At 50.7% G+C, this 18675-nt stretch overlaps 1 protein-coding gene and 1 non-coding gene across 3 annotated transcripts; both read left to right on the plus strand.

Moving 5' to 3' along the window:
- The first annotated feature begins 454 nt into the window (after positions 1-454).
- DKC1 (dyskerin pseudouridine synthase 1) lies at positions 455-16692 on the plus strand. Of its 2 annotated transcripts, XM_075324078.1 has the most exons (16): positions 455-522; positions 626-675; positions 9489-9575; positions 10046-10137; positions 10910-11094; positions 11184-11248; positions 11575-11701; positions 13338-13468; positions 13680-13823; positions 13911-14031; positions 14804-14922; positions 15115-15218; positions 15301-15373; positions 15582-15644; positions 16042-16146; positions 16374-16692. In XM_075324078.1, the coding sequence occupies exons 1-16, from the start codon at positions 507-509 to the stop codon at positions 16425-16427; spliced, it is 1536 nt and encodes a 511-aa protein (XP_075180193.1). In that variant the 5' UTR covers positions 455-506; the 3' UTR covers positions 16428-16692. The 2 variants fall into 2 exon arrangements, with proteins under 2 accessions (XP_075180193.1, XP_075180194.1); XM_075324079.1 differs by lacking the exons at positions 15301-15373; positions 15582-15644; positions 16042-16146; positions 16374-16692 and having other exon boundaries at positions 15115-15222.
- On the plus strand, positions 14963-15035 carry LOC142253830 (small nucleolar RNA SNORD83). Its single transcript, XR_012726861.1, has one exon. It is a non-coding gene; the product is annotated as a small nucleolar RNA SNORD83 (small nucleolar RNA).
- Positions 16693-18675: the final 1983 nt, after the last annotated feature.

Genomic DNA, 18675 nt, shown 5'->3' on the forward strand with positions numbered 1-18675 from the left:
GCCCAAGATGGGGGGCATATATACCACAGAGGGGTCCAAGATGGGTTCATAATATATACTAGATGGGGACATATATACTTGGAAGTAGCCCAAGATGGGGAAAATATGTAACAGGATTGGGGACATGTATACCAGGATGTGGCCCATGGTGAGACATTATTTACTACATAAATGAAGGTGGAGGGGGGCACCAGGTCCAAATTTTTGCGGAGCCCATCGGAATTTACACCACTATATGACTGCCATCTGCGTGGTGGAGATGTGATAAAGGCCTAGGTCCTCACACTGTGGCAGATACTGGCGCCATCTCCTGCCCTGAGCGGGGCTGTACACGCCGCGCCATCCCAGCCTGCACAGAGAGCACATGGCGCAGGCAGAGCAGGGCGCAGAGACACGGCGCAGAGGCGGAAGGGGCGGCTCCTCCTCCTCCCCCTCACTATATCGCGCTGCCTCTCCTGCGCTTCCTCCTCAGTCACCGCGTGGAGAGAGAGGGGCAGAGATCAGTCATGGCGGCTGAGACGGGTAAGCCTCATGCTGCAGCCCCGATGATCAGCTCCGGGTGTAGCGCCGTCACCGGCCCCGATGAGGATGATCCCCGCAGTAATGAGTGCTCTTATCATTACAGGGTCCAGGAAGTCCAAGAAGCGCAAGAGTCAGACGCCGGGGGAGATCGCGGTGAGTGCGGGCGGGAGCGGCTCCTCCGGGAATGACGGTTTACTTTTGCAGCTAGAGCGATCTGCTTTCCGTTTCCCGCCGACTGTCCGGTGCGCGGAGCACGTGGTGCGGCCTGCGGGAGCCCGGGTCTGCAGCGCCACGTGTCTGCGCGGCGGTAACGGGCGGGGATATATTTATACACGTGTAATATCTTATTTAAATGTGGAATCGTCAGTCTTGGGCCTAAAAGGGGCTGTCCACAAGTAATGCCTCTGCAGGGACAGGAGTCCTCTGTAGTGACAGTTTCCTGCATGTGCAGGGCTTTATAGAGGGGACGTTCCCTGATCTCTGGGGTCTCGGCTGCAGGAACCTGCTCCTATCCGCAGAATCCGGGCACTGCTGGGCTTACTGAGGCTGGAGTCACTCATGAGGATGGGATCACACAGCATGGACGTCAGGCTTCAGACTGGAGCGGGTCAGCTGCATAACATGCATACTGTGTATGATAATATTGCCTATGGGGCCGCAGCGCACGCTCCCGCCCGCAGCCCCGGCCGCTATGCCCTGTGGGGCCGCGGCGCACGCTCCCGCCCACAGCCCCGGCCGCTATTCCCTGTGGGGCCGCGGCGCACGCTCCCGCCCACGGCCCCGGCCGCTATTCCCTGTGGGGCCGCGGCGCATGCTCACGGCCCCGGCCGCTATTCCCTATGGGGCCACGGCGCACGCTCCCGCCCACAGCCCCGGCCGCTATTCCCTGTGGGGCCGCGGCGCACGCTCCCGCCCACAGCCCCGGCCGCTATTCCCTATGGGGCCGCGGCGCACGCTCCCGCCCACGGCCCCGGCCGCTATTCCCTATGGGGCCGCGGCGCACGCTCCCGCCCACGGCCCCGGCCGCTATTCCCTATGGGGCCGCGGCGCACGCTCCCGCCCACGGCCCCGGCCGCTATTCCCTATGGGGCCGCGGCGCACGCTCCCGCCCACGGCCCCGGCCGCTATTCCCTATGGGGCCGCGGCGCACGCTCCCGCCCACGGCCCCGGCCGCTATTCCCTATGGGGCCGCGGCGCACGCTCCCGCCCACGGCCCCGGCCGCTATTCCCTATGGGGCCGCGGCGCACGCTCCCGCCCACGGCCCCGGCCGCTATTCCCTGTGGGGCCGCGGCGCACGCTCCCGCCCACGGCCGCTATTCCCCGTGGGGCCGCTATTCTCCGTGGCGCACGCTCTTGCCTGCCTCTCCAGCCATTATTCCCTGTGGGGCCGCAGTTGGCCTTTTCTGTCAGCCCTGCAGAAAATTAATGGTGATGTTGGGTGTCTACCACTTTATAATTGGGCTATAACCTCCCTAGTCTGCTGATCGATGGTGGTCTTGACAGACACACCCCTGGAGACCTCTAAGCTGTTAATCATCCTGTTAATAGGGGCTTATTTGTGTGATAACCCCTTCATAACCTTGGATGTATATTTACCGTACACTGTGGGTTGTTCCTCCCTTTTATGCGGGCGCTCACACAGAGCCTGCATGTGTTGGATGATCTGAACTGCCATCATCTGCCTCTAATAGGTGCGGGTGGATTGGAGATCATCTGAGCCTATTAATCTGTTGACTCTGACAACAGGACTTACACACTGGTGGGGAGCTCTTCGTTCCCTGTCCCCGTGATGTGATTGTGGGGTGCTGACAGGCTGTCATGACAGTTTGGGGGGGGTTCAGCTGATGACCCCCTGCCACTGTCATTACGTAGTTCACCCCTTTAAAGTCTTTTCGGCTCTGACTGGTCAGTGGGGAAAACCAATGTCCATGAGAATATGGGGGGTGTCCCTGAAGTTGGTCGTCACCTAAAGATGTGACGTAAGGTAGCGGTATGTTTAATGGAGGGGAACTTTAATGCAGGGTCTGATTTCTCTACAGTCAAGCAATGAACTATGGGTAAAAAATAAAGTATGGGGACTGTTGGTGACCCAGGTTCAGGCACAATGTTGTCCCTGTGGTAAGTACTGAGGTCCTGGGTTCAAAGCCAACCAATGGGCAGTGACTTTAATCCCTTCTATAGGGAGCTTTGGTTGTGAGCCCCCTATGGGGACAGTGCTGACTAGGTCTATAAAATAAACTTTCTTCAGCGCTCTATTGGGAGACCCAGACGATTGGGGTATAGCTACTGCCCTCCGGAGGCCACACAAAGCACTACACTAAAAAGTGCAAGGCCCCTCCCCTTCTGGCTATACCCCCCCGTGATATCACGGGTTCTCCAGTTTTAGCTTTGTGTGCGAAGGAGGTCAGACATCCATGCATAGCTCCACAGATTTTAGTCAGCAGCAGCTGCTGACTATGTCGGATGGAAGAAAAGAGGGCCCATGTAGGGCCCCCAGCATGCTCCCTTCTCACCCGTGGATGGTGTTGTAAGGTTGAGGTACTTATTGCTAGTACAGAGGCTGGAGCCCACATGCTGTTTTCCTTCCCCATCCCCATGAGGGGCTCTGGGTGAAGTGGGATCTTACCGGTCTCCAGGCACAGAGACCGAGCTCCATCCACAGACCCAAAAGAACCTGCTGGATATGGAGCTGAGTATCGTCAGGGACAGGGCCCTGCTACATCAAGGTACTCTGTGTTCCCATGCACATCGCGCCCACACACACCAGCATTGCTGGGAGTGTTAGTGCGCCGGGGACAACAGCGCGGAGCGCTGGTGCTATTATTCACTGCAGCTTTGCTGAGTGAATTTATGTATTGAAAACGGCCGCGCCGGCCGCTGCTGGTTGTTTTTTACATTGTGGCGCGGCTGGGACTTGTGGTGCGCCGGGGGACTTCGGCGTCGGCCGTGCACATAGGACGGCCGCGCTTATTACTAGAGTCCCCGGCTTTGCGGCCTAGTTTTCGTTTCGTTCCCGCCCCAGCCCTGCCAGTCAGAGGAGGGGCGGGACGCTGTACAGTAGCTCAGCGCAGGGAGCTGGAGTCTGCTTTGCATTCTCCAGCCCCCTCTCACTGAACACAGTGAGACGCCGGGTTCCCGCTCTTGGCTGGGGCTCGCCCACGGCCCGCCCCTCTGCACAGGACGGGGAAGAGAAGCCGGCAGCCATTATGGTTTCCACTCTGGGAGAACGGAACCAGTCACAGGTTTTTGGGCGACCTCGCACCCGCTCTTGTGCGGGCGGTAAGCAGTACTGACACCACTAATGCTGAAGTGGGCTTTTGGGCTGTGTGCTGATATGCTATGCACTGTACTGTACTGTCGCTATTCTGGGCAACAGCAGCAAATAAGCAATGCTGCTGAGGCACAAGCTTTCAATGCTTCTTCGTTTGCATGTGCTGCAGTGTTTACTGTCAGATTGGGCAACAGCAGCAGTAGAGCAATTTGTGCTAAGGCACGAGCTTTCAATGCTGCTTCGCTTGCATGTGCTGCACGGTTTATTGTTATGCTATACATTCACTGTATGTCGCTATTCTTGGCTAATGCGCCCAGATAAACAGACAAAAGCAGCAGTAGAGCAATGGTGCTACGGCACAAGTTTTCAATGCTGCTTGACTTGCATTGGCTGCAGTGTTTACTGTCATGCTTGTATGCTATACATTCACTGTATGTCGCTATCCTTGGCTAATGTTCCCGGATAAATAGACAACAGCAGCAGAAAGGCTAGGGTGCTAACGCGCAAGCTTTCAATGCTGCTTGGATTGCATGGGCTGCAGTGTTTACTGTCATGCCCGTATGCTATACATTCACTGTATGTCGCTATCCTTGTCTCATGCTCCTAGATAAATAGACAACAGCAGCAGAAGAGCAAATGTGCCAAGCCACAAGTTTTCAATGCTGCGTGTACTACATGTACTGAAGTGTTTATTTGTACTTCATGCTTGTATGACTATTCACTGTACGGTCGCTATCCTCGGCTAGGCTCTTAGATAGCTAGACAACAACAGCAGAAAAAGACAAGTTGCCAATGCACGGGCTTTCTATGCTGCTTGTACTGCATATCATACGGTTTCAGGACCCCCAGTGCGTGCAATTGCTCAACCGGGGTCTCTGCTATATGTGGCCAAAGGAACCACCTGTGATCTCTGTCCAGAGACAGGGACGAAGTTGCAGTTTTTCCGCTGATATATTGTCTGTGACTGACATCTTACAGACTTTGCACCCCAAGCAGACCGTGGGCAATATGGTTGCAATGACCCTGGCCGCCCTGATCTGGAGCATCTCAAGGCGCCAGAGTGATTCCAGGCATCCCAGAGAGCAGGCATCCGACACGGTCGACAGTCCCAGATGGCCTAAGCGGGCTCGCTGGCATTAGCCCTCGACTACATCACTGGGCAAGGTCCCAGCTGGAGTACTCTCTGTACGATGAGGCAGACGTAGCTGTTCAGGACTCTGTTCCTGAGACCGCTCTCAATCCGGATACACCGGATGGTGACGCTATAGTGAATAATCTTATTGCGTCCATCAACGAAAGGTTGGGTATTTCTCCCTCAACTCCTCCAGTGGAGGGGTCAGCTTCACAGCAAGAGAAATCTCTATATATTGAGTACTTGTTTAGCACTCTGACTCCAGAGACGCAGTCCAGAAACGACACGCTTATCACGATAAGCGTTTCTCCGACCGTATTAATGAGACACGTGTCGCTCCCCCTGACGTGGTCAAGCGCTAGACCCAGTATCCAAATGTGGATCCCCCAATCTCCATGCTTGCAGCTAGATCTATAGTTGTAGTGGTGGATAGGACTTCACTTCAAAATGCCATTGACAGGCAGATTGGCCTCTGGTTGCAATCTGTCTATGAAGCTATCGGCAGGTCGGCTGCTCCGGCAGTCGCAGCCGTGAAGGCACTCCAAGCTATTTCAGCTAGTATTGCGCAGAGGGTCGCTGTCACAGGTACTCTCGGTCCCAGCAGCGTCTTTAACTCGCAATGTCGGCATGGCGAATCATGCTGTTATTGCTGTCCGAGACTCTACGAGCCGGACGTCAGTGGCATCCGCCAACTCCGTGTTTTTACGCAGAGGCTAGTAGTTGAGAGATTGGAACAGAGGCTGCTTCCAACGAAGTGCTTAAACAGGTTGCCTTTATCTAGTGATAGTCTGTTGGTAAGGGTTGAATGAAATCATTCAACTATCCAAGACGACTCAAAAAGCCCAGAAGGGCATAGATTCCTAGCGGGCTCAATTCACGCCCGGGGAAGGCAGCCGGAGGATCCGCTACCAAAGCGTTTTCCTCATAATTTTCAGCCCTCTCACTCCGCAACCGCGGGGGGGCAGACTCCCCCGCTTTAGCGGCATTTACCTACCGCAGGTTAAGGGCCTGTGAGTGAGAGTCAGTTTGTTTTCAAACTACCGCACCGACCGAGCCGAGGCTCTTCTGCAGGCGGAAAGAGCGGTAATCCCTGTTCCTCTTCAGGAACCAGATACGCATTTTGCCCCGACCTGGTCGTGGTGCCAAAATAGGACGGCTCCTTCCGTCCCGTTCTGGACTTTATACTGCTTAACGAGCACGTGAAAACCAGGCGGTTCCGGATGGCATCACTCCGCTCCGTCATTGCCTCTCTGTCTCAAGGAGTTTTCCTAGCTTCAATAGACATCAGGATGCTTATCTACACGTGCCGATTGCTCCGAGGCACCGGCGTTGGCTACGATTCGTTATTAAAGACGAGAATATTTCGTTTCGTAGCCATACCCTTTGGCTGGCGACAGCCCCACGGGTGTTCACCAAGTTCGTGGCAGCAGAGGGAGCAGTCCCGCGCTCTCACGGTCACTCTGTGATCCTTTACTTGGGCAATCTACTGGTCAAGGCACTCTCCTTTACAAGCATGCCAACACAACCTGAACATGGCGCTGGACCCTTCCCAGAGTTTCGGGTGGGTCTTCAACTTTTCAAGGTTGAACCCAATCGCTGGCATCTCCTGGAGAGTTTTCACACTCTCTCAGCGATAGTGAAGCTTCCGCTGGACAAACAGCGTTCACTACAGACGAGGGGACAGTCTCTCCTTCAAGGAGGCGCCTCATCCAGAGGCGAGTTTTAGCTTTTCCAGACGGTCAAAGACCATCTTCAGAGGAGTCCACTCTTCAACTCAGTGGTCTGGAGCTCTGGGCAGTGTATCTTGCACTGCAAGCCTTCCTGCAGTGGCTGGAATGCAAATAGATCCGAATTCAGTCGGACTATCCACAGCGGTGGCATACACCAACCACCAAGGCGGACTACGCAGTCGACAAGACTCCCAAGAGGTCCGGCGGATTCTGCTATGGGTAGAAGACAGAGCATACACCATATCAGCTGTTCACATCCCGGGCGTACGACACTAGGAAGCAGACTTCCTCAGTCGCCAGGGCGTGGACGCAGGGGAATGGGCTCTGCACCCGTTTGTTTGCAAGAATTCTGTAGACGCAGGATGAAGACGGACGTCGACGTCATGGCTTCTCGGCAACGACAAGGTCCCGATTTTCATGACGCGGTCTTACGATCAAAGAGCTCTGGCGACAGGCGCCTTGGCTCAGGATTGGTCACAGTTCCAGCTACCGATTGCTGCCACACCATCCTCGTCGCCCCAGACTGGCCGGGGAGGTCGTGGTACCGTGATCTGTGGCATCTCACCGTCGGTCGACCGTGAGCACGACGTCATTGCCACCATGAGACGGGCTAGCCAGCCGCGGTCTGCCAAGATCTACCACAACTCGTGGAAGATATTCTTATCTTAGTGTTCTGCTCAGGGAGGGTCTCCCTGGCCATCGGCATTGCCTACTTTGCCTTCCCTCCTGCAATCTGGTTGGGAAAGAGGTTGGTCGCTCGGCTCCCTTTAAGGGCAAGTCTCGGCACTATCCGTGTTCTTTTCAGAAGCGTCTAGCACGTCTTCCTAAGGTGCGCACGTTACTACAGGGGGTTTGTCATATTGTGCCCCCGTACAAGCGGCCGTTAGATCCATGGGATCTGAACAGGGTACTAGTTGCTCTCCAGAAGCCGCATTTCGAGCCTCTGAGGGAAGTTTCCCTTTCGCGCCTGTCACAGAAAGTGGCCTTTCTGGTTGCGATCACGTCGCTTCGGCGAGTGTCTAAGCTGGCGGCTCTGTCATTCAAGGCTCCCTTCCTAGTGTTCCACCAGGACAAGGTAGTGCTGCGCCCTATTCAGGAGTTTCTCCCTAAGGTTGTATCCGCGTTTCTTCTTATTCGGGATATACCCTTTCCTTCCTTTTGTTCTCATCCGGTTCTCCGGTATGAAAAGGATTTACAGTTGTTAGTTCTGGTGAGAGCACTCAGAATCTACATTTCCCGCACGGCGCCCATGCGCCGCTCTGATGCATTTTTTGTCCTTGTCGCTGGTACGCGCAAGGGGTTGCAGGTTTCTAAAGCCACCATGGCTCGATGGATCAAAGAACCAATTCTTGAAGACTACCGTTCTGCGGGGCTTCCGGTTCCTTCAGGGCTGAAGGTCCATTCTACCAGAGCCGTAGGTGCGTTCTGGGCATTACGACACCAGGCTACGGCTCCACAGGTGTGCCAGGCAGATACCTGGTCGAGCCTGCACATTTTTCACCAAACATTATCAGGTGCATACCTATGCTTCGGCGGACGCCAGCCTAGGTAGAAGAGCCCTGCAGGTGGCAGTGGCTTCCCCATAGGGGAGGGCTGTCTTGCAGCTCTAACATGAGGTATTTCTTTACCCACCCAGGGACAGCTTTTGGACGTCCCAATCGTCTGGGTCTCCCAATAGAGCGCTGAAGAAGAAGGGAATTTTGTTACTTACCGTAAATTCCTTTTCTTCTAGCTCTTATTGGGAGACCCAGCACCCGCCCTGTTGTCCTTCGGGATTTTTTTGTTGTTTGCGGGTACACATGTTGTTCATGTTGAACGGTTTTTCAGTTCTCCGATGTTACTCGGAGTTAATTTGTTTAAACCAGTTATTGGCTTTCCTCCTTCTTGCTTTGGCACTAAAACTGGAGAACCCGTGATATCACGGGGGGGTATAGCCAGAAGGGGAGGGGCCTTGCACTTTTTAGTGTAGTGCTTTGTGTGGCCTCCGGAGGGCAGTAGCTATACCCCAATCGTCTGGGTCTCCCAATAAGAGCTAGAAGAAAAGGAATTTACGGTAAGTAACAAAATTCCCTTCATCAGAACAAATTAAAGTGCTTTCCACTCTTAAAAGGTCCGGCACATTCCTTCCTGACACCCTCTACTGTAAATGTACAATCCCTAGAGAGCCTGGGGTGGGGGCAGGACAGCTCTGCTACATGGCTAAATCTAAAAGCTCTGTGACAGAACGGCTGCAGCCAGTAATCTAAGTGATACATGATTGGATTCAGAATCTTTTCCTACATTTTGCGAAAAAAAACCTGGAAACCACCAACAATAACTATATGCAAAAGCATAAAAATTGTATATCTTTTACATAAATTACACAATGTCTCAACAAATGGCACCCCTCATGGGCAGAGTACTATATTGGGAACACTTAGCTGCCCCCCCATATAAATAAGTTAATGTAATAGTAACACCAGACCAAAGACTACCAAAATGCAGTACTACTTCATTATTAACAATATACAAATGAAACACAAGTGTCAAAATCAAGCAGGTGTTATATCACATTATATATGCATAATCATGGTCCCATAGTAGACGAATCATACCTACAAACGATGAGCAAAGAGTATGTCGGCGTCCCCCACACCCAACGCACGTTTCGCATGAAAGTGGAACCCCTTTTTAATGTAGTGTTGAAGTTGTACACATAGAGTTTTAAGAAAATAAAAAAAAAAAATTAAAGCCACAGTACTACAAGCGGCATATGTGATGAATGACACCGTGACCAATGAATTAAAGCCTAGTTCAAGTACATTGTACAGAACTGTCTTCTCTCCCCTACAGGATATACAGCATGAAGAAAGCTTCTTGATACAGCCAGAGTCCAAAATCGCCCAACTGGATACATCTCAGTGGCCGCTACTCCTAAAGGTCAGTAGCTTTACCCCAGTTGTTCCCTGGTGTAATGACCAGTTGGGCTTGGTAACACTGAGCAGAGTCTGTGCACATATGGTAAAAGGACATGATACCCTGTCTAGGCCACAGACCGTCAGTGTATACAGTATATGTTGTATAGCGGTAGGAAATGGCTCCTAGATCAGGGTTACTGTGTCGGGTGTAACCTTTGTCCGCTCAGTAGATTACATCTACAATGCTAAAATTATATACAATACCAGGCAAGATGGTGCATGATTTGGGAGCAGCAGCTTGATCTTTCATGCAGTTTGAGTGACTTGAGCTCACACTGACTGCACAGCTTTACCTGCAGGAAAGTTCAAGCTGCTTCTAGAACATAAAGACCCTGACAATGCAGAATCGTATTGGGTACATTTTTTTTTTTTTTTTTTTTTTTTTTTAACCTTGTTTTTATGTCTTTACTAATCTTTGTATTCTTTTGGCAGAACTTTGATAAGCTCAATGTGCGGACAACGCACTACACTCCCATCCCGTCCGGATCAAACCCATTGAAGAGGGACATCACAGAGTATATTAAGTAAGTGATCAGGTACGTACACTGAGCGCCACTCTTGTCTATGGACTGTGAAGCAGAGTCCGTGTGCACAGAGGCGAGCTGCAGATTGGATAAAGCCTGTGGACAACAGTGGTGCTCCTATTAAGGGGGATGTTTTTGTCCCCTTTCCCTCCCACTGATTGGACTGAAAAGAGTTGATGCACAAGAGCCTTTTAACTTTCTAATGGATCCAGTATTTGCTTGGGGGCTCTGGCCCGGCCCACTATGGGGGGGCTCTGGCCCGGCCCACTATGGGGGGGCTCTGGCCCGGCCCACTATGGGGGGGCTCTGGCCCGGCCCACTATGGGGGGGCTCTGGCCCGGCCCACTATGGGGGGGCTCTGGCCCGGCCCACTATGGGGGGGCTCTGGCCCGGCCCACTATGGGGGGGCTCTGGCCCGGCCCACTATGGGGGGGCTCTGGCCCGGCCCACTATGGGGGGGCTCTGGCCCGGCCCACTATGGGGGGGCTCTGGCCCGGCCCACTATGGGGGGGCTCTGGCCCGGCCCACTATGGGGGGGCTCTGGCCCGGCCCACTATGGGGGGGCTCTGGCCCGGCCCACTATGGGGGGGCTCTGGCCCGGCCCACTATGGGGGGGCTCTGGTGTATGAACCCTTGTAGATATGGCTATGGCCTATACTAGCTAAAGGGATCCTGTATGTCCTCGCATTGTAGAAGACCAACATGTAAGGTGTCAGACCTATTTTTCTCTTTACGTACATGTGGAATGATCCTTAGTTTCTCCTCTCTTCAGAACAGGTTTTATTAATCTGGATAAACCCGCTAACCCGTCCTCACATGAGGTGGTCGCATGGATTCGTCGTATTTTAAGGGTCGAGAAAACCGGTCACAGCGGCACGTTGGATCCTAAAGTCACAGGTTGCCTCATTGTATGTATCGACCGCGCCACTCGACTGGTGAAGTCACAGCAGAGTGCGGGTGGGTAGTCTCGTCTTGTTCTACTCATCCTATGTGTGCGCTCTAATGTGTACAATGCTGATGCCCATACTTCTATTTTTGTCTTGTAGGGAAGGAATATGTCGGTATTGTCCGTCTACATAATGCGATCGAGAACGAGATGCAACTGTCCAGGGTAAGGGTCTCCCCCGGCAGGGTCCGGTCATGTTGCGCTCCCTCCAGCTTACATGATGACACAGTTTATCCATTCTCTGATCCTTGGTCGCTCTCTGATGCACATGCTTTCCTGTACTGGAGTCTTGTGTGCTCGAAACACCGCTGGGGCTGGTGACCTGCGTCCTGCAGCGTGACCGGCCCCTGGTGCTACGAGCAGGAGATTATTGACGAAGGTCAAGAAGAGGCTTTGCTGTCTGATAAACTTGTATTTCTGGGTATTTATACTGCATTGCTGTATATAGAATATATTGATTTTTTTTTTTTTTGTTTTTCCATCCCATGCAGGCTCTTGAAACCCTCACTGGCGCACTGTTCCAGAGGCCACCATTAATAGCCGCTGTCAAGAGGCAACTACGTGTGAGAACGATCTACGAAAGCAAACTCGTAGAGTATGACCCAGAGCGTCGGCTGGGTGAGTAACGAGCTAAAGATGGGGATTTGTGGCTGTAAAGGACTGTCACGTAACAATAGCCCCTAGTTTTATTACATCCACGTTTGGAGCAGGCTCTGTAGCTGAGACCGCTGCAAACATGGCAGGTGCCTGCTATCTTATGGCAGGGTCTTCTGGTAACAGCTGTGATCTTGGCACAGATCCCTAACGTCTAGGTGCTGCTGTCAATCATTGGCAAATGGCGTCTGCGCACATCAACCAAACCAGTCGCCCTTGGTTTTTTTTTTTTTCCTTCAAAAGTTCAGTATATGGCAAAATGGTTGCATTGCTCCTCTGGGTAATCAAATTGTCTCTTCAGTGCGGAAGGAGATTAACGCTAGGGCCACCTATTGGAGGTAACAGGCCTTTTGACTTTTAGGATTGCTAACAAGCCTTTTCATGACTTTGGTTTTATGACAGATCAGAACCTCAATTTGCAGACACGGTGTTTTGGGGTGATTGTCCCTCGTCAGTGGAAAGTATGAAGTCTGGTCTGGCTGAATGAGAACCACTGACTGACAGATTGGTTTTTCAGTCTCCAAGGACAACATTTTCCCCTTAAACCCCACTATATGTTCTCATTCAGCCAGATCAGATCTCATACTTTTCACTGACGAGGGACAATCATCCCAAAACGGTGTCTGCAAATTGAGATTCTAATCTGGCATAAATCCTAAGTCCTATGAAAAGGCTCGTTAAAGGGCCGCATTTGGCTTTTAGGATTGCTACTTCCAATAGGTGACGCTAGAGTTAGTCTCCTTGTTCCCTGAAGAGACAATATGGTAAAATGGTGTCATTTATTGCAACTTACCATAATTTTTGTTTTATAAGACTCACCCTAAATTTATGGAGTGGGAGAAGGGGATTCGTCTGTTAATCTGGTTGTATAGCAGGTCACTGGAGGCAGTGGTGAAGTAGTGCAGTGGGTGTGAGTCAGGAACATCCAAAAACTGTCAGCGGTGCGGGCTTTAAACAAATTTCACCTGGAGTTTTTGTGTGCGTAATTTGAGTTATCTGCTTAAAGACTAGCCAAGATCCTCATTGCCACGCACTGCATCCGGGCGCCACTTTCCTTAAATCCGCTGCTTAGCGATCAGTGGGCTGGAGGCAGCGTGTGCGCAGATGAGATCTTGAGCTGAGAGCTCAATCTGCGCATGCGCCATTATTTGAAGCACTGACATTTTTAGGGTGTCCCCTGCCTCACTGCCTGCAGCATTACCTCTGCCTCCTGCTACCCCTCTCCACCACTCCCCGGTTAGCTACATTCGGCTTATAAGAAGCACCCCTCGTTTTTCTTCCAAATTTTTGGCCGAAAAGTGCATCTAATGATCCAAAAAATACAGTATTCCACAAATAAAACCTCTTAATTACCAGTGGGTCAATGGCATAATAAGCTCTATAGTTCTTAAAGTAAGGGGGTAAAAATGGCCTGCTCCAGAAGGGGTTAAAGGGCAGCGCAAGGCATGAGCCATGGGATGTATGTGGACTCTCAAGAACTTCATGTGATGCTGACATGTATCTATCACCCAATAACTGATAGCTCTTGTTGAGATAGATGGATAGATATATCTATCTATTTTTATTGACCTGCTGTAACGATGGCCCTTTTATCCCGCAGGCATATTTTGGGTGAGCTGTGAAGCCGGCACGTATATCCGAACTTTATGCGTCCACATCGGTCTGCTTCTCGGGGTTGGTGGTCAGATGCAGGAACTTCGCAGGGTCCGTTCGGGTGTCATGGGAGAGAAGGTAAGGGACTGATGGTATACGACTCACCCACCCCCAAAGCGTTGAGTTCAACCACAGGCTTCTCCCTGCGGTCTGGTAGTTAGCTTTGGGACATTATTAAGCTCACAGGACTTTATGGCACATTGTGTCTTGTCCTTTGAGCTGACAATTGATTTCTGTATAATATTGCCTATGTCGACTTAATTCTTTAATTTTTTTTTTTTCATTCTAGGACCATCTTGTCACAATGCATGACGTATTGGATGCTCAATGGCAGTATGACAACAATAAAGACGAAAGCTACCTCCGTAGGGTCATCTTCCCATTAGAGAAGCTGCTGGTGTCTCATAAAAGATTGGTTATGAAGGACAGTGCAGTAAGTCGGCTTTTTACTTTGCACCTGGCAACACTACTTCCGCAATCTGAACAGTAGCCAATTTATGGTTTTACTTTCTTTTTAAAGGTTAACGCTATATGTTATGGGGCAAAGATCATGCTCCCTGGTCTTCTGAGGTATGAAGATGGCATTGAAATCAACCAGGATATTGTGGTCATCACAACCAAGGGAGAAGCTATCTGCATTGGTAAGATGACCCCACTGTAGTTGCTGCTTCAGTGTTTTTAAATCTTTCAGTCCTGAACTCTCAGAATTTCTCAAAATGGCTTAATGTTCTTCTTGATACCAAGCCAGCTTCCAAAAGCTTTCGCCAGACTGCACGTGCAGATTCTCTCTGCCTGCTGCCGTTCCGGAGCAAGCTCTGCACTGATAAGCTAATCCCATAGCTGTTTCTTCAGGAAACTGCCCTGGCACTTGCTGGACTTTCGTGGCTGTCTTGAAGCCTTCACAGCAATGGAACCTCTTTTGAAGTTCTTGATGACCTGACAAATGGTTTATTTAGGGGCAATCTTACAAGTGGCAAGGTCCTTGCCTGTAAAGTTTATTTATTTTTTTTTTCTTTTCAACAAAATAACTATTTAAAGCGCCAGTTTGCAATTTTATCTGATTCCCTTTCCTAACAATCTAGAGCTAATGCAAATGGCCATTAAACCTGATGAGGCAAAGTTTCTGACAACCAAAATTTGTCAGTGTCAAAACTTAACTCCTTCCTATTTCAGGAAAATCACATATACAGTAGACTAAGCAGCAGTAGACTAAAATCTAGTAAGAGCCTATCTTTGTAAATTTAAGCATCTAATGAGTATGCGCAGAGGTTTAAGTGTGAAACCACTTGTTGTGAATGGTGAATCCTGTGTCATACTGCCTATGATGATGATGAGAAACAGTTTGCCAATATAAAGTGAGGATAGGATCTGATCAGTATGCTCAATACATAACAATCACCCTGTCTTTTTCAGCCACTGCCCTTATGACTACAGCAGTAATATCTACATGTGACCATGGTGTTGTGGCAAAGATTAAACGTGTTATTATGGAGCGGGACACCTATCCGCGGAAATGGGGCCTTGGTCCGAAGGTAAGACTACTCCTAATCGGTGGCTGATGTCCATAGATGAGCCAGATGATGCATGCTAGATTTGTGAACTTTGTAATGATGACTCTACATCTATCACCCTATGACTGATGGCTCTTGCTGCCTTTTCGTATTGGCCCAACAATTTTTCAATCTGGACACAAGTTGATTTTTGCATTTTCTGACACTTTCCAGGCAAGTCAGAAGAAAATGATGATTCAGAAAGGCATGCTAGACAAGCACGGGAAACCCAACGAGAACACGCCAGCGGGCTGGAGCCAAGGCTATGTAGACTACAGGTGACGGCGGTACCTTGTATACTACCCCCTTCTCCCCACCCTTCATGTATCCAGTGCATTAATCGTCGGGTCTGTCCTGCAGCTCAGCACAGAAGAAAGTGACTCCTGCGGAAGAGAAGACTGTGACGGGCGCAGAAGTGGAGACCCCGGCAAAGGTGAGTGTGCATTACCCTTACATGCAGGAAGTTATCCCCTTTTTGCCGGCCCATGGTATTATAGGGGAGTCGCCCTGCAAAATAAACCGCCTGTTCCTGAGCAAAGATGCAGCGTGCGCCTTCTGTTCTGGGATATAGCGGACACATGACAGTTTGTATTGCTCTGCTTTATAGCACTTTAGGCTTACTCTATTTTGTTTTTGTGCAGAGGAAGCATGTGAGCGAGTCAGAAAGTGACACCGCAACACCAGTGTCCTCCAAAAAGATAAAGGTAAGAATTGGGACCATAATTTGTTTAAACCAAAAAACTGCATCAGAGAAAAGTGTGAACAGGTGCCAACTGCTAAAATTACACAATACAAGGATACAGCAGCAGCACTGTAAGCGCCAAGACATGTGCAAACATGGAAAACATAAAATTTTAAATATACTTAATGGGAACCTGTCAGGCGGGTGAATTCTTGCGCATTCCCTCTCGCCCCGCAGTTCCCTCGCCTATTACGGGCAGAGCCAAAAAGATAGATGCGGGTGATGTTGTCCACATCTCCAGGCGAAATCTCACGCCTGTGCAGCAAACTGATATACAAATAGCTGATAACAATTATCATTCTGGTGGATGAGGGCTGAATGTAAGGATCATGATTTAAGTCTAGCTGTTCTCTCCACAGAAGAAAACCGAGAGCAGTAGTGACGGTGAAAGTGCCTTAAAACCAAAGAAGAAGAAAAAAAAGAAGCACCAGGAGGAAGAGGAAGTGACGGAAGAAGCACCACAAGTAAGTACTATTCATCCTTGGGCCCCCGTGTTGGATGTCTACAGAAAGTGAATCTGGTCTCTTGCCCTTGATGGACAAACTAACAAGTCTATGTTCCATATTATAGGCCCATATTAAGGAAGATTTCCCCCTATTTAACTTGATGCACTCAGAGGACACTATAGTGGACTTGGCAAGATTTGTGTTTATTTAAACTATTATTTATTTATTTTTTTTTCCCTTTCTAGTTGACAAAAAGCATGAAAAAGAAGAAAAAGAAACATAAAGAAGATTCCGAATAAAAATGTAAATTTCTACTCAGTGGTGGAGAGCGAGGCTCCGGCTACTGCAATACTTTGTCCTGTTTTAAGGATTGTATAGACTTTATATATTTTTTTTTTTTTTTTTTTCCCTCCTACATGAATTGTACATGAATTGATACTAAATGGTGACTGTTTTTAGGGTGGTGCCAAAAAATGAAATATCCCATGGATGTTTTTGGAAAAATCTTCTTTTTGTTAAACTTATTTTTTTTTTTTTCTTCCTAATAAACATTCATTTTTACAATGTGTGCATCAGGTTTCTTGCTTCAGTGACCTGCAGGGGGTGGTAATGGGTTTCCTTTGTTCAGTAATCAGCAGGGGGTGCTCTGGCAATGGCTCCCAGTCTGCAGCCCTAAACCATGCCTATTTATTGGCCAGGCTCAGATGGTGTATACTGGTGCGAAGGGTAGACATTTTAGGTCCAGTCATTAACCCCTTAGCGATCTATGACGTACTGGGTACGTCATGGCTCCCTGGTACTTAAAGACCCATGACATACCCAGTATGTCATGGTGAAATCGCAGCTCCGGTGGCTGCGATTGGTATACAAAAACCTTAGATTCGGGGAGGAGGGGACCTCTGCCTGACCTCAGGAGGGGTGGTGCCTCCTCCCCGGACCTACGGAGGCTGTGGTTTCTTCAGCGCTCTATTGGGAGACCCAGACGATTGGGGTATAGCTACTGCCTCCGGAGGCCACACAAAGCACTACACTAAAAAGTGCAAGGCCCCTCCCCTTCTGGCTATACCCCCCCCCGTGGTATCACGGGTTCTCCAGTTTTTCAAGCTTTGTGCGAAGGAGGTCAGACATCCATGCATAGCTCCACAGATTTTAGTCAGCAGTAGCTGCTGACTATTTCGGATGGAAGAAAAGAGGGCCCATATAGGGCCCCCAGCATGCTCCCTTCTCACCCGTTGATGGTGTTGTAAGGTTGAGGTACCTATTGCTGGTACGGAGGCTGGAGCCCCACATGCTGCTTTCCTTCCACATCCCCCTGGGGGGCTCTGAGGAAGTGGGATCCTGCCGGCCTCAAAGCTCTGACGCCGGGCTCCATCCACAGACCCATTTGAACCTGCTGGATACGGAGCTGGAGTACCGTTCAGGGACATGGCCCTGCACCATTACAGGTACTCTGTGTCCCCGTACACACAGGCACAGCACACTCCAGACTTGCTGGGTGTGCTAGTGCGCCGGGGGACAGTAAAGGGTTACAGTCACTGCAGCTTTGCTGAGTGACTTTGTGTATTGGGAACTACCGCGCCGGACGCTCCGGGAGCGGCGGCGCGGCTGGGACTTGTAGTTCGCCGGGGACTGGGCGCCGACCGCGCTTTTACGGCGGCGGCGCTTATAAATCCAGTCCCCGGCTTCTGCGGCCTAGTGCCGCTTCGTTCCCGCCCCCTCCCTGTCACTCAGGGAAGGGGACAGACGCTGAGCAATCAGCAGCGCCGAGGGCTGGAGCCTTATTTACATGCTCCAGCCCTCTCACTGCACACTGTCGGACGCCGGATTCCCGCTCTGACTTGGGGCACGCCCACGGCCCGCCCCTCCTCACACGAGCTGGGGAAGACGCCGGCAGCCATTACTGCAGTCCGAGCTCGGACTTTCGGCAACCAGGCAGGACGGTGGCGACCATACACCCGCTTATAGGCGGGCGGTAAGCGGCACACATAGTGCTGACCCCAATATATACTGCAGTGTGTACATGTGTATTTTAACTGCATAGGTCGCTATATGCCCGCTTGGAGAGCGACACATCAGCAGCAGGAAAGCAGGTGTGCTAAGGCACAGGCTTTCTAGGCTGCTTGTATTGCACGTACTGAAGTGTTCATTTGTGTTTATGCTTGTATGCTATACACTGCACTGTACAGTCGCTAGTCTTAGCTATATTCTCCTGGAATGGCTAGACTACAGCAGCAGAAAACCAAGGGTGCTGGGGCACAGGTTTTTTTCTATGCTGCTTGTATTGCATGGGCTGCAGTGTGCATTTGTACTTGTGCTTGTATGCTATACATTGCACTGTATGGTCACTCTTCTGGGCTATATTCCCCTAGATGACTAGTCTACAGCAGCAGAAGAGCAGAGGTGCCAGGGCACAGGCTTCTATGCTGCTTGTATTGCTTGTGCTGCAGTGTTCATTTGTACTTTATGCTTGTATGCTATACATTGCACTGTACGGTCACCAATCTTGGCTATATACTTCTAGATGGCTAGTCGGCAGCGGCAAAAAAG

Source organism: Anomaloglossus baeobatrachus, chromosome 9 (genome assembly GCF_048569485.1).
Source record: "Anomaloglossus baeobatrachus isolate aAnoBae1 chromosome 9, aAnoBae1.hap1, whole genome shotgun sequence".
NCBI classification, from domain to species: Eukaryota; Metazoa; Chordata; class Amphibia; order Anura; family Aromobatidae; genus Anomaloglossus; species Anomaloglossus baeobatrachus.